Genomic DNA, 26,634 nt, shown 5'->3' with positions numbered 1-26,634 from the left:
ATTAAGACATGCAATGCAAAAACAAAAAATCTTTTGATCGTATTCATAGTTTACTACAAATTAAACAGTGTAAGCGTCCCAGTTCATAGATATTATTGCTATTGTACTGAAGAGCAATATTCTCTTCCAAGACAGCATAACCGTTAGCAAGTAATGCACTCTGCTAAAAACAAAGACGTACTACTCATGCCTGGAGACATAAAAAAAATTGCACAAGATCTAAGGTATCCCATAATATTTGAATGTTTCCACACTACCCCCATTTTTCATGAACAAGGCACAACAAAAACTGTCTAGATTTTGTATCTTTTGCTTAATGCTCTTGTGAATTGCTGCTATAGCAAACTTTGAACATTATCTTAATTTGTTTTCTCTGCTAAGGTATTTGTGAATTTAACACTTTGGGCTTTTTCAATTATCTCAAGATCCACGTGGAAAGGGCAATAATTTATAGCAAGCAATCAGATTTAATTGATTACTGATCAGACTCAAGATGGCAGAAATCGGTTAGTGTGTTTTAGTGACTGGGCCTAAATATATCAAGGTGTATTTGTTTTAACACGCTACTAAAGGCAGCCATTTTGCAGACCATCACTATACAGAAAACATACCAGTTTAACTGAAATCTCACAAAGAGATCCTACTTGATAAATATTATGTCGTGGACAGCCACACTCATCTCACAATACTCGGTGACAAATTTGACATGTATTTGTTCAAACCACAAAATGGCAGACATAAAAGATCACTAATCCTAAAGCATTGGATGACAAAGATCAGTGGGGGAGACTTGTAGAAAATCATTTCTGCACTAGGAGAAAAATAAGGGCATTGAATGCTACGGGCTACAGATGGTTAGGGGTCGTGTCAGACAATATCACTTTTTTTTTTAAACCAGTCACCTTCTCCTATGGGTCTCTCTCTTACTGGTAAGACCAGCGAGATGTTGCTTATTGCTGCTCCCCCTAGCTAGTGATCAACATTCAGCAGTGACCCAGGCTACTGAGAAAGCAACAACCATTAGGAAAGAGATTGTCTCACTACTGGGTATCATACACCCAACATGCCCCTTAAACAATGGAGGTAATTTAAAAGAATTTCAGCTGAACACAAGGCAATTTCTGGTCTTTGCATATTTTTTTTACCAAAGCACATTTTTGGGGGAAATGTATCTGTACAAATGTGTACCTTTACTAGTTTGTAAGGTAACACTTTACTAGTTTGGGTTAACACTTGGCAAAATGTATTGTTTTTAGTAAGCTTCTTGGTTTTCAGCCTGAAGTTTTAATAATGCCCTACCTATCTCAACTTCCTCTGTGAATTTTAAGGCTTAATCTTAGCTCATGGTATGTTACCTAGACTTGGAAAGTGCTAAATGAAGTTCACAATGGGCTAAAAGAAGTGTCAATGTGTTCTGAAACATTTAACCCGGCACCAATTCAAACATATAGTGCAGATTTGAATTTGACTGGTGGCAAGGATGAAGTAGGTGTACCTCCTAAGCTGGCCATAGTTGAGCCGTGGGTGGCCTTGAAAGCACCATTTGGCTTGACAAGAACAAATCCAGATGTGCCATTTTTTTTTCATATTGTTACAATGGTCTAGCTTGGACCAATGTAACTATGCATGCACCGTGTCTGTAAGATCCCTCTAGAACAGAGTTCTCCAAACTTTCTAAACAAAGGGCCAGTTTACTGGCTTTCAGACTTTAGGGGAGCCGGACTGTGGCCATTGGGAGCAGAAAGTTTCCTGCATCATTGGGAGTAAACAATGCATCTTTGGCATTAGGAGAGGAATATCACCCTATACTTGGTGTATGTTGGAGAAATAGGGTCCCATCATTGGTGTCAGTGGAAAGAATAGTGCCCCCTTGTTGGTGTAAGTGGGAGGAATAATGCCCCATGGTGTGTTTCATTAAGAGGAATAGTGACTGTTGTAGATGTCAGTAGCAGGAATGATGCCCCTTGTTGGTGTCAGTGGGAGGAATAGTGTCTTGTATCAGTGGGAGAAAGTGCCCCAAGGGCCAGATCAGGGCAAGCAAAGGGCCTCATCCAGGCCCCCGGGCCGTAGTTTGGAGACCACTGCTCTAGAAGATGGAAATCATTGAAATAATACACCACTACTCTAGTGATCTCCACTAGCTGCTGGGCCCCATGCTGAGCCGCTGCATTCTGAACACTGGAGGTCTCCGTTCAGCATGGGCACCATTCAGGAAATGCTTAAATAATTAGCATTTTCCCAATTACTGCAAAGCATTCTCTGATTGGACGAGGCGTAGAGCGTGATGTCACAACCTACATTCCCATCTCATCCAATCAGATGCATTCATTGTAAAGACTGGACACATCTAGAGGGATCCCATAGGTATGGTATGCATGGTTAAACTTGCCCAAGCCGGACCAATGTAGACTAGGTAAAAAAAAAAAAATTCCATACCAAGAATTCTTTAAAAACCAAATATGCCGGTTGAAAAATTACCTGCAGAACAGTGACTGCATACTATCATATGAAGTCACTGCTCGGAAAAGCCACTGTATTCAGGCAGCCACAGGTATCATGGCTGCTGAATATAACAGGGAGCAGACTGAGTTAGAGACAATGAGACCTGTATGGATAGCTTTAGTTCTTACCAAGATTGGAACATCAAGCTGAAATATTTCACTTGTATGGCAGTGGGAAATGTGCATTGTTACCGGTACCTGTAGACTGGTTATGGAAATTGATATGCAATCTGATTTGACATAACAATACAAAATACAACTCCAAACTTCGGTTTCAGTTACAACTTTATTCATCAATATAAATATTGTGAATGGTTTTCTTACTAAAACTCTTACATCTATGACTTTTGCAGTGGCATTGACTAAGATGGTGCTGTCATAAGCAGATGTGATGCACTGATCTTTCTTTCAGTTTGCTAAACTCAGAATTCTAAAGGATTCTGAGATTAGGGTATGGTTTCTGAAGGTGGCATAGTCCAGAATAGAAAAAAATGACTAATGTGAGACCATGCTCTTCCATAAATGGTTAACACTGGTACAAAAGATTAAATTCAAAAAGCTAAGGAAGATGGAACTGGGTACAAAATATGGCATTAGAAGTTCTCAGATACGTGCAATGAAATATAGGAACTGTTAAGTGCCATTGATAACCCAAATCAAATGTCCCCTCCCTCAAAAATCCCCATTATTTATGGGGACCTATATAAAACAGTACACAGGAAAAGGCGACAACCAACAGTGCATACACTGGTTTTGTTCCCCGAATAGCATTAGGACTTGTATTTAAAAGAACTTAGTACGGCAACCAGCCCCAGTCTGATGCTCCTAAAGGCAGCATGTATAATGGTCACCACACAGGTGGCAAGTCTCTCTATGGTGAATGCAGCTGTAGCAGATTGCTGCCCACTTCAAAAATTACTTTGGTATTTAAGTTGCTTTCAGTGGTAAAGCAAATCATGAAACAGTACTGATACCGCATTCAAGAGCAAAAAAAAACAATCAATATGGAGACAAACATGGGGGGAGATTTACTAAAACTGGAGAACTCAGAATCTGGTGTAGCTCTGTATGGTAGCCAATCAGTTTCAGCTTTTCAATTAAGCTTTGACAATAAAGCCAGGAAGCTGATTGGTTTCTATGCAGAACTGCACCAGATTTTGCACCATGCCATTATAGTAAATAACACACATGGTGCCTGGCCATTACTGGGGTTGTTAAAACCAAGAATAACACTCCAAAAATCCCAGCTAGACTCCAGATAACCAGAGTTTTGTCCTAAATATCTACTTTTTCTTTTAAAGTCCTAAATTAGAAAAGACACTTCTAAGACCCACTCAGGATGAAAACTGGGTAACTGATTCCCCCCAAAAAGAAAAAAGTTGTTCTTTCTCAAAACACAGTAAAAAGAACACAAAAGTGGTTATAAATACTACACACTTTGGGAAAGAATAAGCCCCTTCCCCAGTTTTCTGGTAGTGTGAGTTTTATAAATGTCCCCTTTTGGGCTCCATCCACAGCAGCAAGAGTCAAAAAGCAGTTAAGATTCCCAGAATTATGAAGTGGTACCCTGGGCAGGAAAAGTTGCCCTTTTCTGCTCACCCCGGTCAGCTCATCAAATCTGAATCATGCAATGCTTTCTGTGGAGCACATGGTAGCAATAATTCTATGAAAGGGAGATAAGTTATAGAAATGAATGGTCTTTTTTTATGCTCGTTCTACAAATTGCCAACGCATGGAAACAACATTATTAGCGGTACTGTTGCCAACGGAGCCTTAGGATGTTGAAACAGTTTTCAACTGGACAGCAAATTCCCTAGCATTTGTCAGCACAAATTATTTATTTCCGAGTAAAATAAAAAAAGAGATAGCAGTTACATCAAACTCATAACTCCAAAAAATGGAGAATTAAGTACTTAGTCTATTCCTTGAAGCAATGTGAAATATATATACTGTACTCTTAGAAAAACATCATCACCAATGTAATATGCATTTCTTCTATGGAAGAACATATTTTGGCTCATTCTGAGTTTCACAAGAAGTAATTTGCTGCAAATAAAAAATACATAGTATATAAAAAAAAAAATCTTAAAAATAAATTAGCAACCTAAAAACACAAAACACAAAAGGAAAAATTTATTCTTGGCATCAGCTCCCTGACGTAGAGTTGGCACAGATAGTTTTTGACAACCTGTATGTATGATATGTAACTTTTTTTTTTTTTTTTAATATATATATATATATATATATATATATTATACAATGACGATGCCATAGAATAAATTATATAATTACAAATGATATGGGGGACGGGGGTTATCTGTACATTCTGTACCACAGTGGTCAAGGCTGCACTTAAACATACACATCCCTTTTCTCTCAGTGTTCAGAATTAACCCCTAACAAAAGGCCTTAAGCTCACAAACCATTATAACAGTTTACAGTCATAGCTGGCCATAAAGTTATAAGCAGTTCCTTCATTTTACATTAAGCTTAAACTTCTTTTAAAATCCTAATATTTACATGTGTTTCTTGTCATGCAAATGAAGAAAATGGCCTTTATTTAATAATAAACAGCAAAGAACAGGAGTGCTGCGCACCCCTTACCAACCAATCAAAATTAGCTTTTGCTAGTCGGAGCTGAAAGATTAATTCTGATTGGTTGTTTGAGGTTATAAAGTATCTTTGCGCTATTAAATAAGACACAAGGTAAAAAAAAAAAAAAATACATTATTACAGTAAAGACATGCAAAGGTGTAAAACAAGGGCCATTAAAAATTGTTGGAGTAACTTTACATCAATCCATATGTGTATACATAAATGTATCTACACATATATACACACAAATATAACCAATGTATTTACACAAACCAAACTGATATATACATAAACATATACACCTGCCAAATACAAAAAAAAACAAAACAATAAAAAAAAAGGCCTATAATTTTAAGGCCGAAAACAAGAAACTCAAGAAGCAGTATATTGGTGCAAAAATAGAAAGCCAAAGTTGTGATGAACTAAAATCACCGCACAGTGGAGTGAAAAGGTGGATGTGTAGAGCATTTGGTGAGACAAGGCTTGCATTAGGAGCAGTCTTCTGCTGTAAACATTGATATAGCAGCTGCTGGCTTGAGACGTAATGCATGGTCACACATTCAGAGAATTGGAATTTGATATCGGTCACTAGTATCACGTAGGAGGTGGTCCATAATTTCCATAGCAATAGTGTTCCTCTTCTGATAGGCATCCCATTCATGTTGGACAGTGAGCATTCCCATTAGTAGTCTTTCACCGGAGCCAGCTCTGGCACAAGGTTTACAGTGATGTTTTTAAACAACTTGTCTATAATTATATTTGGGGCATATATTAAATTATTTAATCCATCAAGATATTGACGTTCTTTAGAGTATCGTAGCAACTTGTATCTGCAGGAAGTAAAGAAACACAATTTAGTATCTGCAGTCTTACAGTCTAATCTAATTGTATCAACCTATATAGTGCACACAAAATTCAGAGCTTTGTGGAGCTCCCAGTCTGTACACAGCAGCTCCTGCCACAGAAATGGCTTAGAGGGTAGCCACACATTTATATTACCTCTCCCAAGCTAAACTCTGTTAGCATCCCACCCTCAAGAAGCTGCTTACTTACCGCTAATCCAGTATCATGGCCTCCCATCCAGCAAAAATCTGCCATGGCAGAGCACTGCATTTCTATAGGTTTGAATGGGCTGTACACCGAGGCTCCATTCACATCTAGGCATTTTGTATCACAGGCAGAACTGCGACAAATCGCATCCCACTTGTGCGATTCTACCTCAATAAATTGCACTGCAATTGCGGCAATCCACATCACACAAAGTTTGTCACCCAAAAAGAAGCAGGGGCTTCTTTTGGGGCGACAAGCTTTGTGTGATACAACAATCGCAGCAGAAGTGCATTGCATTTTAGGTGCCATTGACAATGAATGGCACCTGAGCAAGCATAGTTCGATTTGTCCGTTTTGCAGAACGTTCTGGGATCGCGGGCAGAATACAAAAAATGCCTAGATGTGAATGGAGCCTTTGTGGTGTGATTTAAGCCCATATAAAATGAATAGCTAAAATCACACTGAACCCACATGTGATTTGGACAGGAATCGCATCGCATTCCTGTTCAAATCACATGTGCTTCTTTGCAGTGCGATTTGAGCCCATTCATTTTGTATGGGCTCAAATCGCACAGCAAAAGCATTGGTTTCAAGTATCGGAGCATTAGCACGAGTACGTGTGCAAATGCTTAGTAAAGATACCGGTAACGGTGCAACCCTACTTTAACCACTTCCTGTCCGGCCCATGTATATAAACAGCCAGACGGGAGCAGTGCTGGGGCGGGTTGCCGTTCATAAATGGCGCCCGCCATTTTAGCCAGTGCACGCTCCCTGTGAGCATGCGGCATCGCCACACAGCCAGTGCCCGCTGTGTCCGGAGGACGATCGCTGTAAGGGACCTCCGTGTGAGGTCCCAATTCATGTGATCACCAATTGGCCAATCAGTTATCAAATGAATAAAAATAAGCAAGATGCCACTTCTGACATCATTGCTTACTACTAATGAATTCTGTGAATGATCACAGAGATCACATGGTACAAGGCTATTCACAACAGCATTGTACCATGTGACAAGCTATGACCAATCACAGCTCGCACAGTATTTCTCAGTGGCTGCAAGAATGCAGTCAGAGAGAAAGAGAAATGATTGCTTTTATAGCCTTTATGGGTGCAAAAGCAGTCAGTGTAAAAAAAAAAATCATCACCCCCCGCAAGTAGTACAGTGTCACTATAGTGACACTGTACTGCTAGGGTGACAGTATGTAAAAAAAAAATATTAATAATCTAAAAAAAATAAAAATTGATATATTTTTTTTTAAATGATAATTTTTGGTTATAAACTAATGTGGGTTATTTTTTTTACTACAAAGATAACTGAATAAATTTTGGAAAAGATTTATGAAGAAAGGTAATTTATTTGCAAAATTTTATAAGAAACACTTTTTTTAAACATTTTTGGACTTTTATATTTATATAACAAAAAAAAATAAAAATCCCAGTGGTGAATAAATACCACCAAAACAAATTTTATCTGTCTCAAAAAAATGCAGTGCAGTGTTGCATGACCGCGCAATTGTCATTCAAAGTGTGACAGCGCTGAAAGCTGAAAATTGGCATGGACAGGAAGGCGGTAAGTGTCCGGACTGGAAGTGGTTAAATAATACATACAACACTCCAGCTATTATATTATTGCAAGGCATGGCAATGATGCCAACCATGTTCATAATAGTACTTAACTATATAATATTCTTCAGTCTGTTCTGGCTCATGAAGCATTCATTGTACCTTGGCTACATTTCATTAATCATGGAGAAATTCGCTTCACATCTTACGTAAGATGAATAGAATACACTCACCGTCCTAGGAACTGGACCTCTCCTCTATGATGGTGGGGTATAGACTTGTACTTCCCAAGGTCTCCATCTGGTCTTGACACATTGAAGCCGGCATAATGTACCCTTGAAAAAGAAATAAATAGCAACAATTGGAATATAAAACCAAGCCAGTGGACTAATGAACCAAACTATCATTAGCAGACAATGCAATGTTTAATTTTTGTTTTTCTACATTTAAGGAAACTAGGCAGATACTCCTCTATAGTGCTGGTTGCCAACCTACCTGTTCCACAAATCATCGTCTTCACCTCCCCATCCCCAGAATGCATTGGGAAATCCATTGATCTTTCTAAACTGCTCCACTGTTAAACCACTTACTCCTCCAAAGAACTCGTTGTATGGCAGACTGAAAAGAAAGAAATACAAGAATTACAGTTAAGGAGTCTGGCAGTTTTCCTGCCTGACTACATTTCCAAAAATAAACCGTCCAGGCTGTATTTGTTTAACTAAATGAACCAACTACCCAAGCTAGTTTATTTTGTATCGTATAATGGATTAAGTCTTACCATACGCTTGAAACTGAATGCCCATAAGAAAAACAAAAGAGACTTGAATCAACATGCGATTCCAATACAGCTTTTTTTCTTTTAATATATAATATGCTGTGTAGTAGGATTTTGAAGAATTTGCTGAAGTTGTTGGGGTAAGGTCTCATTGATTCTAATTTAAAGTGGAATTTCACTCTTTCAATCAACATTGACTAATTGTAATCCTTGTGCTGCTAGCATTAGTAAATAGATTGGAAGGTATATTATATTTACTAGGGATGCACGGTTATCGATACTGATACCGAGTATTTTCACGAGTACTCGTGAAAATACTCCGATACCTGAAACAGAACTTTTCGGTGCACTTTGCTTCTATACAAAATGTATGGACACAAATTGCACTGCAAAGAATAGCATGCGATTTGAACAGGAATGCAGTGAGATTCCTGTCCAAAACACATGCGGTTTCCTTACTGCTCCTGTATGAACCCAGGCTTGTCATAGCCAGAGTTAGATTTTGTACCATAACGGTGCTGACCAATGAGAAGCTCAGCCCATACTGTCATCCCTGCAAGGAGAGGAGAAAAAACCAGGGGGGTTTAAAATCTCCAGACCTGTGAAGCAGTTATATATTCCTCTCTTTGTAGGGATGAGACTCAGAGGACACCACAGGCTCATGTTCCAGCTCCCCCCCCCCCCAGGTGTAAAATCAAGATTCCCCAGCCACTTGGGGATTTGGGTGTGCAGCAGTACAAAAGCATGGGGCTGCTGGAGGCCAGGGGAGGGGGGTTGTTACAGTAGTACAAGCATGGGGTCACTGGAGCATGGAAGGTTCTGCGCAGGGCAGCTGGAGGATATGGGGGTCTAGGCACTACAAGCGTGTGGTCAGTGGAGAATGGAAGGTTCCAACAGTGCTAATGCAGGGCAGCTGGAGGATATGGGGGGGTCTAGAAGTAGAAGTGTGGGGTCATTGGAAGATGGAAGGTTCTAGAAGTGCTAGCACAGGGCGGCTGGAGGATATGGGGGTCTAGCAGTACAAGCGTGTGGTCAGTGGAGAATGGAAGGTTCTAGCAGTGCAAGCGCAGGGAAGCTGGAGGATATGGGGGTCTAGAAGTACAAGCGTGGGGTCACTGGAAGATTCTAGCAGTGCTAGCGCAGGGCAGCTGGTGGATATGGGGGTCTAGCAGTACAAGCATGTGGTCAGTGGAGAATGGAAGGTTCTAGCAGTGCTAGCGCAGGGAAGCTGGAGGATATGGGGGCCTAGCAGTACAAGTGTGGGCGGGGGGGGTGTGACTGTGTAGCAGTAAAAGCAGGGGGTGGCTGGAGGATAGGAAGGGGGTGGTTGGGCAGCAATACAAGCGCAGGGTGGTTGGAAAATAGAGAAGGGGTAGAGGTGAGTGAGGTGCCAAATTGCACCATCGCCTGTGTAGACAAAAATTGTTACACTGGCCCTGGATGACAGTATAGGCTAGATGATTTATGATTGGTCAGCACCATCACAGTGCTGATCAATCAAAAGCTGTCTAGCCCATACTGTCATCCCTGCACTGAGAGGAGAGAAAGCCGCAGGGATTTAAAATCCCCAGCATTTCCCTCTGCAACAGCATGGGTTTGGTGCAGGGAGATTTCCCGCACCGCTCCTGTGTGACAAGCCTGGGTTCAAACAGGAGCAGTGGGGAAACAGCACGCCATTTGGACATGAATAACACCACATTCCTGTTCAAATTGCATGCTATTCTTTGTGGTGCATTTTGCACCCATACATTTTGTATTGACGCAAATTGCACTGCAAAGTAGGAACTCGGTATCGGCAAGTACTTGACCAAAAGTATTGGTACTCCTATTTGACGATCAAAAAAGGGTATCGGTGCATCCTTAAGATTTACCCATTTTAAGCATTTACTTTTTTACATTTCTTCAGTTACTTCCCGGTTTTAAGGTCTAGGCAAATAATGTCATACATCCCAGGAGTCTTCAAGAGAAGAGAAGGAGTATTCACAGTTGAGCGCACCCTTCTACCTGCATGCCCGCGTTAAGAGCAAATAGATACCAGGAAGTAAAGCTACATGAATCACCTGCCCTTACTCAAGATGGCCGCAGCCAGAAATGCTGGAGGGGAAGGGGGGCGTTCAAAGTGAATTCTCAGCGAAATAAAGCATGGAGACATGGATGGATAAAGGTGTTTGAGCTGAATACTGCAAATGAATTAAATCACATTTTTTGTTTGTGATGCTTAGATGCGGTGTGTTCCCCTTTAAAAGAGACTGCCAGGAGAGTAGCATACCCCTTGCTACCTGAGTCAGGTCTATAAAGTAAGAGGGCAGATCCACCTGTATAGCTCTCAGGCTTTCCCCCCGTGGTACAATCTGGTAATGTACCATCATGGCTTCACACTACAACCTTGCATATCACAGCTTCATGGTCAAACATACAGCACTAATTAAAAAGAAGCTACCTCTATATTTAGTCATTTTATGCGCACACAAAAATAAATAAATAAACCCAACAGCAACTTTAAGTAGGCTATTCCAGAGAGGATACTAGATTACTGTATAATTACAGTGTAAAGGCTTTCCATTTTCCTGATAAAATGCCCTGTCATAAGGCAAACACCTGATTCAAGTTCTGCACAGTACATCGATTCAGTAATTAGAGGCTCCTGAGAAAGGAAGGGCTGCTATCTTTCCACCCAGGTGTAATCACACGTGCGGTTTCATTACGTTTACTATTTAAATGGAATTTGTCCTGGATCATATTACCTGTGTGCAAAGCCTCTGAGGGAAGAATCCATTTACTGACTCCTGGAAACATAACAGCAATTTCATACTGTTGTGCTACAGCCAAACTGCTGTGTACCCGCTGGTTTTGTGCTGGTTACCTGCAGTTTCCCATAGACATCTATTAGGTGGTGCATTTTCTAAAAATACAAAGAAAATTTTGCATGCTGCATTTGGTGTGCATGCAAAACGCACCAAAAACATGCCACCTAATCAGCGTCTATGGGAAACTGCGGATACATTGCACATCACACGCGCTGCGGCCAAATCAGAGCATGGCAGTATGAAACCACCCTAACACGTCTGGGGGAAGTGAAGTAGTCTATTCAGCTTCACTTTGACTGATACTGTGCCCCAAGGCCTCCTGCCCACCTAAAAATGCATTGTATTTAGGCATTTAGGCATTTTTCTTTACTGATCTAAATACAGCCCATTGTTTCTAATGGGCCTGTACACACAGGCATGTAAACTTGTGCTGCATATAGTTTTTTTTTTTAAACTGCTTTACTGGTCAGTATTTTTGTGCACGTACATGCATATATGGCATAATAATAGAATAAAAACATAATTTTTACAAGGAAAAACGCACAAGTGCTATACAGTCTGTTCTCGTGTTCTTTCTGCCAGGAATATTTGATTTTCATACATCAGTTCCGTGTGCCGACCATCGATGGTTCGAATCTTGGCCAGTTCAGCAGGGACCAGCTGAGATTTGAACTATGGGTAGGCTGATTGTACCCAATTCGATTGATGTACGACTTGGGTACAACCAGCATGTTAGATTTTTACATGAGATTATAGCAGCGAACAATAATCATCAGCTCCCAAGCTGTGTCTATAGAGCCACGCTCCATACACACACACAGAGTGCCTTCCTTTGCAAAGCATTTGACTGAAAGCCACACCAGCCAATGATTCCAGCTGCTGCCCGAGACCCTATGTGAAGAGGAAGAGAGCAGAGATGCAGCCATGCACAGCACTGGATCAGTTGAGGCTCAAGATTATGTATTTAGGGAGGTGGTAGAGGCAGCAAGCTGTAAATGCAGATAAGGGGTGTCTGTAGATAAAAACAAACAGGGCAGCTCTTGAAGTCATCAGAGGACAAGGGGGCACTCTTTACATCTGGAGGAAAAGAAATTTAATCTCCGAACACGGAAAGGTTTCTTCACAGTGAGAGCTGTGAAAATGTGGAATAGACTCCCTCAAGAGTTGGTTCTGGCCAGCTCAGTGGATTGCTTTAAAAAAGGCCTGGATTGTTTCTTAGATACACAGAATATAACTGAATACTAACATTTATAGGTAAAGTTGATCCAGGGAATATTCCATTGCCTCTCAAGGGATCAGGAAGGAATTTTTTCTTCTGCAGGAGCAAATTGGATCATGCTTTGCTGTTTTTTTTTCCTTCCTCTGGATCAACTATGGGAAGAGGATTATAACTTTTTTTTTTTTTAACTGGATGGACTTTTGTCTTTTTTCAGTCAGACTAACTATGGAACTATGTAGCTCTGACTAAAGTTGAATAATGCCCTTGCTAAAGGCGTAGGCTGTTTATGTACCTCCTGAAGCCAGACTGAAAAACTCACAGGGTGTTGCTAGGTGAGGCTTGGTCATTACTGTTCACCTCCACCATCACAGGAGTAAGGGGAAAAAAGAAGCATGTGAGGGGCTTTGATTCAGAGAAAGAGCTCACTCCTGTGATGGTGGAGGTGAGCAGTACTGACTGGGCAACACAGTGGCTAAATGGTTAGCACTTCCGCCTGGCAGTACTAGGATCATCAGTTTGAATCCCAACCACAGCACCACCTGCCTGGAATTTGCATGTTTTCCCTGTGCCTGCGTAGGTTTCCTCCAGATACTCTGGTTTCTTCCCACACTCCAAAGACATGCTGGTAGGTTAATTGGCTCCTGTCTAAATTAGCTCTAGTATGTGTATGTATGAATGTGAGTTAAGGACCTTAGATTGTACACGCCTTGAAGGTTAGGGACTGATGTGAATGTACAATAGATATATGTAAAGCGCTACGTAAATTGACGGCACAATACAAGTACCTGAAATAAATAAATGACTAGGCATCCCTTAGCAATGTCCTAGCAACGTCCTGGGAGTATTCCAGTCAGACTTCATGAGATAAATAAATGGCCTACACCTGTAGCAAGGGTATTATTATTATACATGATTTCTATAGCACCAACAGTTTGCTCAGCACTTTACAATATAAAGGGAGACAATGCAACAATAATACAGTTCAATACAAGAGGGTTAGGAGGGCCCTGCTTGGAGCTTACAATCTAAGAGATTCAACTTTAGTCGGAGACGCAGTTTGTTATCATCCACAGACACCCCTTATCTGCATAGGCAGGTTTCTGGTAAAGGTGAACACTTAATGCAAGGAATGCATTAAAGTGGTTCTAAAGGCTGAAGGTTTTTTACCTTCATGCATTATTGTGGGGGCACCTGACAGGAGGGAGGGGCCAGCAGCGCCAGTGGGGGACCCCAGAAGATGCGGATCCGGGCTGCTCTGTGCAAAACCACTGCACACAGCAGTAAGTACAACATGTTTGGTATTTTTTCTTTTAAAAAAAAAAAAAAAGCTTTTAGAGTCACTTTAGGGTAAAAAAACATTTTGGCTTGATAAGCATTTTAAGGATACTTCAATAAGCTCGATATCCCTGTGCCAGAGATGTTGTATTCCTGTTTGCAGGAAGTAACACAACACGTCCCATAAATATCCATCCAGTTCAACCAAAAAAAAAAGTTATAATCCTATACCCACAGTTGATCCAGAGGAAGGCAAAAAAAAAAACCCAGCAAAGCATGATCCAATTTGCTCCTGCAGAGAAAAAAATTCCTTCCTGATCCCCCAAGAGGCAATTGGATATTCCCTAGATCAACTTTACCTATAAATGTTAGTATCCACTTATATTCTGTGTATCTAAGAAACAATCCAGGCCTTTTTTGAAGCAATCTTCTGAGCTGGCCAGAACCAACTCTTGAGGGAGTCTATTCCACATTTTCACAGCTCTTACTGTGAAGAAACCTTTCCGTGTTTGGAGATTAAATTTCTTTTCCTCCAGACGTAAAGAGTGCCCCCTTGTCCTCTGTGATGACATCAAGGTGAATAGCTCTAGACCAAGTTCACTATGTGAACCACTGATGTATTTATACATGGTGATCATATCCTCCCTTAATCTCCTCTTCTCAAGAGAGAATAAATTCAGTTCCTCTAATCTTTCCTCATAGCTGAGCTCCTCTATGCCTCTTATCAGTTTGGTTGCCCTTCTCTGTACTTTCACAAGTTCCCCGATGTTCTTTTTGTGAATTGGTGAATGTCCTAGCCCAGTGTCTTCATCTAGCTATTTAAGCAATCTGTTTGAGATCTAAGCAACTGATTTTTAGGAAAATTAGAAAATTAGGAAATGGGTTCGCCAACAGAATTGTCTGAATAAAGCTCTTTCATACAGATGCAGTTAGTGAGTACATCACTCCAGTAATGGAGCCATGGTTATGTTAGCGTCTCTGAGTAACCGAAGCCCTAATTAACTGGAACTAAAAGAACTAGTAAAGCAAAGAAATCGTCTCCTTTGCTCTTCTAGTGCACATCTCTGGCAACAAAGCAACAATAAACAGTAATAACTCTGTGTTGTGGTGACAAATTCCAGCGATAGGAATTCATAACAGAGTTACTTTGTTTAAACAGAAGCCACTCTTATGTACGTTGGCACGGAGTAACAATTTTTAAAGCATTCGGGACACTGGAATGACAGACAAGTGCTCTGGCACCTTCAATGGAAACCATAAAGGAATATGACGAATACCAGGGTGTAACGTCTGTAGAGGGGCTTTGGCTGATTTCAACATTTTGCTGCAGCACTATGAAGTCACCAAGAAGCTATGACATTCTAAAGACACTATACAGAACAAGCTGTCCCATTTAGGTCTTAAAAAAGAACAGTCTACAGTAAACAGGTTCAATGTCTCAACTAGAACAGCTATGTAAACAGCTAAACATACCTTGCAAACACATAAAATGTTCACAGTTTTACCTTCCAAGGAATACCAAAAGTCAGAATTTTGACTATCTGCTCCCGTATTACACACATCTCTGCTACTGTGTGCTTTGCCATTAGTGCTTTTGCTCACAGAACAGAGGAGACGTCATTGATAGTGCTGGGGAGGCACCACAGAAAGCTGCACTGTCTGGCTATGCAACACGTATGCCATTGCAAATCCTTTTCCAGGCAACACAGTAAATATGTATGTATGCATTACAACTGTATTTAGCTGTTTACCTGGACCCTCACTTTAGGGCTCATGCACATGGCATCCAGAGCCTGCATAGTTTTTCCAGGACCTACAGCTGCTTTGTAAAGACACCCATAGGCATTAATGCAAGAGATGCAGCTGTATGCAGTTACAGTTGCATGCACTGGGGGGAGGGGGGGGTATGTCCTGAACATAATGACGTATGTCCTGAACATACAGACGTACTGTATGTCCTGTACACAGGTAGTCTGTGCTTAGAAAATACATTCATACACATACTTTATGAAACCTCCGGGCGCTTGACCACATACATCTGCTGCTTTGTCCAGTGGCTGTGGGTCCCAGGAAAATGTTTACGCAGACTCTGGAAGCTGTACAACCCCTCTTACAGCCATGAGCCCTTACAATGAAGTCTAGATCATTTGTTATGGAGCAATATAGGTGCAACCTCTTCCCGCCTGGAATCAACAATCATGAGACCACTGTGACAGTAGGCCCTGTGATCAGCGGCTGCTTCCGTCGGCTATTGATCTTTATCCCAGACCAAGAGCGTTCTTGGACAGCTCATTCTTTGTGCTAGGTGAGTGCTCTCATTACATAAACATTGGCCGCCCATCGATGCATATGTGTACTTTGTGGGCGTAAAGCCCACCCTTTTGCCAACACAAATATGCGCTGGGCGGTCATAAAGGAGTTAAGGCACTTTGTTTCGCATTCATTGAATACACTAAGCCAGGTGTATCAAAGGAAACATCTACTTACATGTACATGTACTTGTCAAGTTTTGTTGCAAAATGACGAGGCATTTCTCCACAACCATAATAATTTCTATCGTTTTCAGGAATGTGATCTACATCATGGAAAACGACACAATCCCATTTTCGATCCTTCATAGCTTCTTTAAACCCAACATTAAACAGCATTGCTCGATTGAATGTCTGAGTGCCAGCCTGTAAAGAAAGAATGAAAAATTGTAGAGACTTACATTTTACCACTGTCAACATACAATACATATTTGAAGATACAGAAATATATTACAGCACACTACCACACAAAAGCTTGCTACTGGTGGGAACTACTAACAGAACAAGGGTATTCGGTTCAAATCCCAACCCGGACACTACCTGCATGGAGGTTGCATGTTCTCCCTGTGCTTGTGTGGTTTTTCTCATACATTCCAAAGACATGCTGGTAGGTTAATGGTGGGGACTTGTCTTAAGCTGGCCATACACAAATTAAACATCAACTGATTCCTGCTGAACTGGAAGAATTCCTTCAGTGGGTGGCACTGTCAACACCTCCTGACTTGACAAAAGACGATTTTTCAACTGACTTTTGTATAAGGAGCTGGGCTAAAACGTCTCAGCTGAACAGTACCGGCATCCAATCAGATGCAGACATTGTTCTTGTATTCTGACAACTGTGTACTTGCTATCAGAAAACAATAGGACCAGCAATAGGAACACTGCACAAGGAGATACAAAAGAATAGTCTGCCTTTATTAAAATAGCCAGCAGGAACAAATTCAATTCTGCCTATTCTAGGCACAGCACTTTCTCAAAGAATCACTGTGCCTAGTGCAAAACATGTCAGAACAGAACATATTCCTGCAGGCTATTTTAATAAGGGAAGAATATTATTTTGCATCTCAGAGTACGGCATTCCTGTTGCTGGAACAATCGATTGCTTTGGTGGAGACAAATCAAGCCAGCAAAACAGCATGTCCATGTTGAGAGGAGATCCCATCAGATTTCCCTGACAATCGCCGAGTGCCGGCCAGAAATCGCCATTCAGGACCCAGGGATTGGCATCCCTATCCACCAACAGCGGCGCGGGTAGGGCAGCACACGCTCCCTACCCAGAAATGAAAATCACACTATCTATATATACACACACACGATTTTACGCAGCCCTGCCGCCCTGTAGCAGTACATCTGCAATAGGGTGATGGGCAAGTGGTTAAAGCTCATCTGCCACAACAGAGAGGAAGCCTTAAAGAGTAACTCCACTGATGTTGAAACCCCCCCCCCAAAAAAAAAAAAAAACAATCTCCTCTGGGTGATCAACGTATATTGCAGGGATTAATTGCAGATTCCTAAAATTCTCTGCTCAGGAGAAAAAGTGGTTTGTTGTCTGCAGAGTTAATCTGAATGGAAATTAATTTTTCATTATTAATCCATTGATGCACCTGAAATGTTCTAATGAGCACAGTGGCAGGATCTGCATTGCTTTAGAAGTGGTTAACCCCTTGGGAGCATCTCACCAAAAAGTAAACTCTTGTTGCAGAGGATGCCTAAAATCTGACTTGTATCTTTATGAAAACTTCTGGGAAAAGCAAGGAGCCAAAAGCACAAGCAAGAAATGCAATTTCTGTGGGTGTTCCGTACACCAATGATGGCTATATTGTATTGCATTGAATTTTACAGAAAATTACAGAGCTGTAAATGTAAAAAAAAAAAAAGGGGTAAATTTAATCACATTCAATTGCAATATGGCTTGTGTGGCAAATGTATATGCTATATATATTGTTTAACTTTCCTAAAAAGTATTACTTCTGTATAAACCTTTTATGATCCACCTCTAGGGGCATTCCACGAGACTGACAACACTATATCTGTGCATGTTTACTGAAGAGATTAACTTATAAATGTGCAATAATTGAAAATATTTTATGCCACTGATTTGTTTAAAACAGCATCCATGCAATGGCAGGCTGTCCTGTTCCTTTACTGAACGAGGCTCTGAAATTATTTTAATGTATACATAATGAAAGTCCTACACTGCCAACCCACAAATGATTAAAGAAAAGAGGTCAATGTGAATGTATTATTGTAGGTATTTTCTGACAAATCAAACACACAGTAAGCTGTCAAAAGCAGTATCAAAGAAACCTGAATACAATAAAATTGTAAATATATCAAAAATATAACCGGTATTTCAACATAAACAGGTTTCCAGTAAGTAGCTACAATGGCTAAATACATCATCATGTTCCGGGAGCTTCCACCTCTAGAACATGTCAGGAACATGATGCCGTTCATTGCTCTAAAGGCATTTCCCAGAGCTCATATTACAGGTAATACCACCGCTGTAGGACAGTCAACACAAAAAAAAACAAAACAAAAAAAACAAAACAAAAAAAAAACACACCGATCTGAAGACAGTAAGCGATATCTGCAAGTCAGACAAAACAAGGAAAAATTGCCAAGTGATTTCCTTTGCCATCTGTGTCCCATTGGGAAACTTTCCCTCTACTTCCTGTCCCACAGACACAACAGGATGTGAAAGAATCTCTTAAAAGCAAGGGAAGTCCCTTTTTTTTTTTTTTTTTTAACAGTGGTTACTGGTATCATTGGAAGTTGTTCTGACCTACTCCTGTGGAATCTTACAATTTTACATTTTCTCTCACGTCCAGTCCTGAGAAAGCAAATTGCCCTGGTGCGGACAAAGACAGTGATAAAAAGCTCATAAAATAGAAATAAGCAGCACCGGTTTAATAAGCCTCAGTTGTTTAACTGAGCATTCAACAAAAGTAAGTGACAAAGAAAAAAAGTGCCAAAAACATGTTCCTCGGCCAATGTTTCAAGGTCTCACAGGAGGCCTCAAGGTGACCGCAGTGTTTTTGTGGGGCCCTGAATCAGTGCAGGAATATATTTTTGGCATGTTTTCTTTGCTATTTGTTTTGTTGAGTCTTCAGTAAGGCCCATTATGGGGTACTGACTTTTTCTATTTTATAAGCTATAATATGGTATCACCAGTAGTCACGAACTCCACACTAGTGACGTTCAGGGTCAGATGTTGGATCGATTTGTCTAATGGAGGGGTCTCCAAACTTTCTAAGCAAAGGGTCAGTTTACTGTCCTTAGGGAGGCCGGACTGTAGCCGGTGGGAGTAGAAAATGCCCTGGCATCAGTAGCCCATCATCGGTTTTAATAGAAGGAATAGTGCCCCATTGTTGATATCAGTTAGAAGAATAGTGCACCATTGTTGATATCAGTTAGAAGAATAGTGCTCCATTGTTGATGTCAGTTAGAAGAATAGTGCTCCATTGTTGATATCAGTTAGAAGAATAGAGCTCCATTGTTGATATCAGTTAGAAGAATAGTGCTCCATTGTTGATATCAGTTAGAAGAATAGTGCTCCATTGTTGATATCAGTTAGAAGAATAGTGCTCCATTGTTGATATCAGTTAGAAGAATAGTGCTCCATTGTTGATATCAGTTAGAAGAATAGTGCTCCATTGTTGATATCAGTTAGAACAGTGGTTCTTAACCTTGTTGGAGGTACTGAACCCCACCAGTTTCATATGCGCATTCACCGAACCCTTCTTAATTGGAAAAATAAAATATAATTTTTAAAATTCAAAACATAGGTATATATTTAGGTATATATTTATACATAGGTGCACAAAATGAACAAAACCGTTAAGAACAAAGAACAAAACCATTAAAACATGATTTTCACACAAAAACATAATAATGAATATTTACTGCAAGAATCATATGAGTCGGGTGTGGGTCTTCACCTCCGTCGAACCCGCGAAACTGACTCACCGAACCCCTGGGGTTCGATCGAACCCAGGTTAAGAACCACTGAGTTAGAAGAATAGTGCTCCATTGTTGATATCAGTTAGAAAAATAGTGCTCCATTGTTGATATCAATGAGAAGTATAATGCCCTTGATGGTGTCAGTAGAGGGAATGGTGCTCCATCACTGGTGACAGTTGGTGGAATAGTGCACCGAGGGCCAGATAAAGGCAAGCAAAATGCCACAACCAGCCCCCCGGGATGCAGTTTGCAGACCACTGGTCGAATGCAATGAAAAACTCACAGGGGTTCTAACCCCTCTATGCAAGACTAAAAAAAGCAGCTTTTCTTTGGCTATACAGATGAAAATATACATGTCTTCATAGAGAAGACAAAATACTATTTATAATACTATTTATAATGCAGTACGAATACTAAAAATAGAGCTCAGGGTTTAGAGTGAGGCCAGCTCTTTCACAATGCATACAAATTTAAGTGTGAAACTGTATAGTAAAAGTGTGGTTTCAGGATCTCTATACAGGAGAAGATCTGGCATAGTACATTCTATAAAGTTTACCTGTTCAATGACATAGAAGGAAAACTCTAAGCGCTGTCTCTGCAGCATGGGTATCAGGTGGCGGAAGAAAATAGGCAGGTGTTCATGGCGATTTCGGAATGGAATCAGGATTGCTACCTGCAAAAAAAAAAAAACACACAAATTTATATGGGAGCTGTATGCCTCACATTTGACAATCAAATCAGAGAAACAAGTTATGAAGAACAGGCTGGTCTGTAAAAAATGTAAATCATTGATCTTCACAGTTGCTGAGCAAGAGGGAACCCATTCTATCACTCAAACAGCACTATGTATAGCTATAGCATCTTCTATTGATTAATCTATAGCTAGCAACATACTCATGCACTGCTTTACAGATTACATAGAGCCATACAATCTCATGTCCTTATCACAGTGACACAGACTCATACATTAAGTCAGATTCTGCATGGAATATGTGTAGTCTTTATGAAAGAAACCTATGATAAACGAGATACAGAGGTTACAACCAATGACCTCCCCCTGAAACTAGTAGCTGCTTGGATATCTCAGGTCCCAATATTTCTGACTAACAGACCAGGATCACGCGTATATACAAGTGAAAAATTAATGTAGAGCTAATAATTTAGTCAATGTATTACAAACCATGTTTCTAAGTATAGATCCTAATTATATATGGACATAGGACGAAAAAAAACATGAATATTAGCAAATTAAATATACAGGTTCTGCTTCTTGAATTGTGGTCCTGCACAACACTTGCACCTTACAGGCACTTAGGCTCCATGTACACGGGACACTTCTGAACGATAGAACCGGACTGCTCGAAAACGTAGGTTAAAAAACATCTGTTTAGCTGCGTTTGCATAACGCGTTTATGTGCGTTTGTGTTTAGAAGTGTTTTTTAAAGATAAGCACAGGAGAACCTCCCAAATGCCCAGAATGCACTAAAAAGTGGTAAATTATGAACTATTACTATACTATAGTACTATAGTAGAAGCAGAGACAGCAGTATGTGTTGAAGCTTAGGTGTGAGTTGCTCACTAACATTTCTTTTGTTTCCAAGGGTGGGAAAGGTGTCTGATGGAGTCATTAAGGCCATTTGGCAGGGGTCTTCATGAGGAATTTGAGGTGAGAATGGTCATTAACATATCTTTTGTTTCCAAGGGTGGGAGAGGTGTCTGGTGGAGAGAGTCATTGAGGTCACCTGTCAGGGGGTCTTCATGAGGAATTTGAGGTGTGAATGGTCATTAACATATTTTTTGTTTCCAAGGGTGGGAGAGGACTCAGGTGTAAATTGGTCATTCCAATGTGTGACAAGCTCCATAGGAACATCCTGTTTTCAGCATTTTGTCCATTCCAGTACCTTGAAAATGCTTTGCATGCATTTTTCATGATGAAAAAAGGCTCTGGACAGCATTGGGAACTGGAAGAGTTAGAAAAAAAAAATTTCAGACGCAAATGCTTATAAACGGGATTTACCGCATTTACAAGCGTTTTGCCTTTGAAACACTGACAAAATCAACTGCTGAACGCAAGTTTTCTGCATTAAAAAACACGACTGTAAACCCAAATGCCTGTAAATGACTGTAAACAAAGATGTGTATATGGACACATAGGAAAACATTAGGGTGAGTTCAGTGGCTGCTGAAAAAAAACGCTGAACAGCTCCTAAACGTGAATTTTTCAGCTGCAGTGTACATGAGCCCTTAAGCTGGCCAAACACTGTTCAAATTTTGTCTGGTTTTCAGTGAACTGGCCAAAATTTGCTCAGTGGGTGGTCGGGTCAGCCTCCTATTACCTGGCATCCTTCGGGTAAAAAAGCCTGGGGGACAATTGTTGGCTGAATAGTGCCCGCATCCAATTAGATGCAACTGCTTCCTGGGTATTGCACAAGCTGTCAAGATACAATAGCTGCAGCGGGAGATTCATCCATTTGCACTGAGCAGTGTGGGTGGAGAAATCTGTAAAAAATTTGCATGTGCATAAAACTGCAACTTTTATTCTCAAACAACAACTTCTTTGACAATTCTGTACAATGACATGAACAGCAATATGGCTTGCTCATCTCTCTGCCGCCAGCCTGTGACTGGACAATAAAGGAGCAGACTGATTGGCTCATCCCTCTGTTCTCACCTTCTTTTAGCATGTTGCTCGTCAGCCATATGTAAGCAACAGAACAAGCAGCATAAACCTCTATGTATCTTAGATCCTATAAAATATACATACAGCGGGTAAAATAAGTATTGAACATGTCACCATTTTTCTAGGCAAATATATTTCTAAAGAAGGTACTGACATGAAATTTTAACCACATGTCGGTAACAACCCATGCAATCCATACACACAATGAAAGCAAAACAAATAAGTTCGGAAATTACCTTATGTGTAATGAAATGAAATGGCACAGGGAAAAAGTATTGAACATGCTAACTGAAATTTATTTAATACTACGTACAAAATCCTTTGGTGGTAATGACAGCTTCCACACACCTCCTCTATGGAGAAACTAGTCGCATGCATTGCTCAGGTGTGATTTTGGCCTATTCTGTCACACAGTCTTCAAATCTTGAAGGTTTCATGTGCCTTTTCTATGAACTCTGATCTTTAGTTCTTTCCATTGATTTTCTATTGGATTCAAGAGAGGTGATTGGCTGGGCCATTCTAGCAGCTTTATTTTCTCTCTTTGAAACCAACAATTTCCTTGGCTGTGAGATCATTGTCTTGCTGAAATGTCCACCCTTGTTTCATCTTCATCATCCTGGTAGATGGTAGCAGATTTTTATCAAGAATATCTTGGTACATTTTTCAGTTAATCCTTCCTTAAATGATATGAAGTTTGCAAGTATCGTATGCTGAAAAACAACCCTGCACCATGATTTTCCCACCTCCAAACTTCACTGTTGGTATGGTGTTTTTGGGGTGATGTGCAGTGCTATTTGACCTACAAACATGGTGTGTATTATGGCATCCAAAGAGTTAAATTTTGGTCTCATCTGACCAGACCATATTCTCCCAGTATTTCACAGGCTTGTCTAAATGTTGTGCAGCAAACTTTAAATGAGCTTCAACATGCTTTTTCTTCAGCAATGGAGTCTTGCGTGGTGAGCGTGCATACACGCCATGGTGGTTGAGAGGTTCACTTATTGTTTTCTTGGAAACAATTGTACCTGCTAATTCCAGGTCTTTCTGAAGCTCTCCACAAGTGGTCCTTGGCTCTTAGACAAATCTTCTGATAATTCTTTTCACTCCTCGGTCAGAAACCTTGCGAGGAGCACCTGGTTATGGCCAATTTATGGTGAAATGATGTACTGAGGCCCATGCCTCATGTTTTTTCTACTGCTGGATTATGGCCCCAACAGTGCTCACTGGAACATTCAGAAGTTTTGAAATCCTTCTGTAACCAATGCCATCAATATGTTTAGCAAAAACAAGGTTGTGAAGGTCTTGAGAGAGCTCTTTGCTTTTATGCTTTTACCCATCATGAGATGTTTCTTATGTGACAGCTTGGTAATGAGATACCTTTTTATAGGCCATCAGTTGAGACTGAACCAGCTGATATTAATTTGCATTGACAAGGGGCAGGATTGCTTTCTAATTACTGATAAATTTCAGCTGGTGTCTTGGCTTTCCATGCCTTTTTGCACCCCCCTTTCTTCATTTATGTCAATTACTTTTTCCCTGTGTCATTCAATTTTAGTACACATAATACATTTCTGAACTTATTTGTTTTGCTCTCTTTGTATGTATAGATTGCATAGGTTGTTACTGACGTGGTGAAAATTTCATGGCAAAATGGTGACATGTTCAATACTTTGTTATACATGCTATGAACTGCATATGAATCGTACTGGAACAGCATCACATCAAATTCACATGTGATTCAGTGCGGTGCGATTTGAGCCCAATCATTTCAAATGGGCTTAAACTGCACCACATGGTACCAAAGTAGCGCATGCACCAATTCTGGAACTGCAATGCAACGGGATCGCAAGTTTGTTTTGTACCACGCGATCCGGTGCAGGCAAATGTTATAAAGACTGCAATGACATCAACTGCAGATCACAAGGGCAGTGAGACTTGAATGTGAGGGCGGGAAATGCGCATGGATCACAGGCTTCCAAACCACATTCTAGTGTGCACCAATGCAACCAGCTCTTTTTTAATATCTACGGAGCTGGTCGGAACTAATTCTTGAGGAAATCCATTCCACATTATCACAGCTCTTATTGTGAAGAAGCCTTTCTGTAGGTGGAGGTTAAATCTCTTTTCCTCCTGACATAAAAAGTGCCTCCTTGTCCCCTCTAATACATGAATGTCCAACAAGGTTTCAGCACAGAGTAAAATATGAAGCCATAAAATAAGCGCTCAATAAGAGTCTGAGGCTCCTCTAACATGGCAGCTCCAGAACGCCACTTATACTTGGAATGCAGGATATGTCTACATCACAGAGTGACATGAGCAACTCTGGTATGTAGTTATATTGAGCTGAATTATTTACAGGCTTCCTTGACTACCCAATTCCTGTTCATTGCACAAGGTATTACAAAGTTGATTTTCATTTGATGTCTGTGTGTTGAAGACATAAAACGAAAGCAACAGAAGCTGTACATTGCATATAGCAGCCTAACCAGTAATCAGGCAAATCATTTCACCCCTCTGGCACTAGTAAACGCTACTGGTTGATTAATTACCCCATACCATTTCAGGCATGGGCCTCAGGATTGAAGACTCATCACTATTCCATTCAAACACCAGCTCTGCACGCAACTAATCCTAATGCAGAATTCGGTGCATGACAAGAGGGTAGAATGTGGAAACCAGATATACTTGCTAAAGTAAGCCTGCCAGTTACTGTAAAGGGACAGGAGGTAATTCCAGGAAGTTTATTGATCTCACTGCTTATAAAATGATAAATTAAAAAAAAAAAAAAAATTACACAATTCAAAGGGCACAGAGGTAAAGGTTGAGATAAACCATCAAGCATGAAGAAAATTCACAGCCTGTAACAGCTTTGACATAAACCACATTCATACACTGCACTCTATAAACGTCAGGCAATGTCAAACAAAACCAATCACTTTCCCAGCGATGTGTTTAGAGTCTGATCTGATTAGTCACTAAAGGCCACAAATGGTTCAAAAGTTAGTTGGTTCAGTAGGGACTGGCTGTGATTCGAACCATCTATGGGCAAGCTGACTGTACCCAGTTTAATTGTTAAACGACTTGGGTACAACCAGCATGTCGGATTTGTACATGAGATTATTGCCAGCAGCTATAGCCGCTAGCAATCATCATTGTGTTCTTCCAAATCATCCCATTCATGCTGGAAGAAAACAATAGCTGACTGTGTTAATGGTAGGAGTTGAGTGATTTTCTTTCATGCAACACGTGATTCCAAGAACGAAAATCGCATCATCTATGGCCTGCCTAAGAAACATATCGCTACCTTTTCTATCTTCCACATTTGTAGAATAAAAGGATAATATGGATACCTTATCAAAACTTTTACGAACAATTAAACCAAAAAAAGGAAGACTTTTCAAAACACTGCTCTCTATTTAATATAATCCCTTTTATGGCCATGACATCCATCCAGATTAAAGCAGAGAGGATTAAGTAATTATACTAAAACTTTCCCTGTAATCTTCCCAGGATCATTTCATTTGACAGATCAATGTGAAATTGAGCAAATATAATTTGCTTCAATAAAAATAAGACTCAGGTCCTTATAGCAATTAAAGAATAAGGGTTTCAAAAGGAAGATTTGCTGCATTAACATAGCTAGAGGCACATTTGGGGCTTCACCCATCTGACAGACAAAAGATATTATTACAGAACATCTACTTCCACTTGAACTGTATGATTAACACACTGCTGTAGAGTTTATGTTATGAAGGAAAGGGCACATTAACATTATAGTTAACCATAAATGCATGATGACAAATTCAAGCTACTAAGCATTAATGGAATCATTTATGAAAAGAAATTTAAAACAGACTAAAAAAAATCAAACATTGCCCCCCCCCCCCCTTTCCCCAT

General features: G+C 40.3%; 1 protein-coding gene across 1 annotated transcript in view; it reads right to left on the bottom strand.

Annotated features, from left to right (window-relative positions):
• Positions 1-2,768: 2,768 nt before the first annotated feature.
• The window catches only part of B4GALT6 (beta-1,4-galactosyltransferase 6), a 119,304-nt gene continuing 95,438 nt past the window's right edge, over positions 2,769-26,634 (bottom strand). Inside the window, exons 5-9 of the mRNA XM_089675694.1 lie at positions 20,614-20,730; positions 16,273-16,460; positions 8,205-8,327; positions 7,943-8,044; positions 2,769-5,926 (exon numbers count right to left, since the gene is read on the bottom strand). Of these exons, the coding sequence (XP_089531820.1) occupies positions 5,779-5,926; positions 7,943-8,044; positions 8,205-8,327; positions 16,273-16,460; positions 20,614-20,730 (678 nt within the window). The 3' untranslated portion in view covers positions 2,769-5,778. The remainder of the gene's footprint in view (positions 5,927-7,942; positions 8,045-8,204; positions 8,328-16,272; positions 16,461-20,613; positions 20,731-26,634) is intronic.

The sequence above is a fragment of the Staurois parvus genome, unplaced genomic scaffold, assembly GCF_062004578.1.
Source record: "Staurois parvus isolate SC_StPar_1 unplaced genomic scaffold, SC_StPar_1.0 ptg000157l, whole genome shotgun sequence".
Taxonomy (NCBI): domain Eukaryota; kingdom Metazoa; phylum Chordata; class Amphibia; order Anura; family Ranidae; genus Staurois; species Staurois parvus.
The sequence above is the reverse complement of the archived record's forward strand: the minus strand, read 5'-3'. Positions and strand labels throughout refer to the sequence as shown.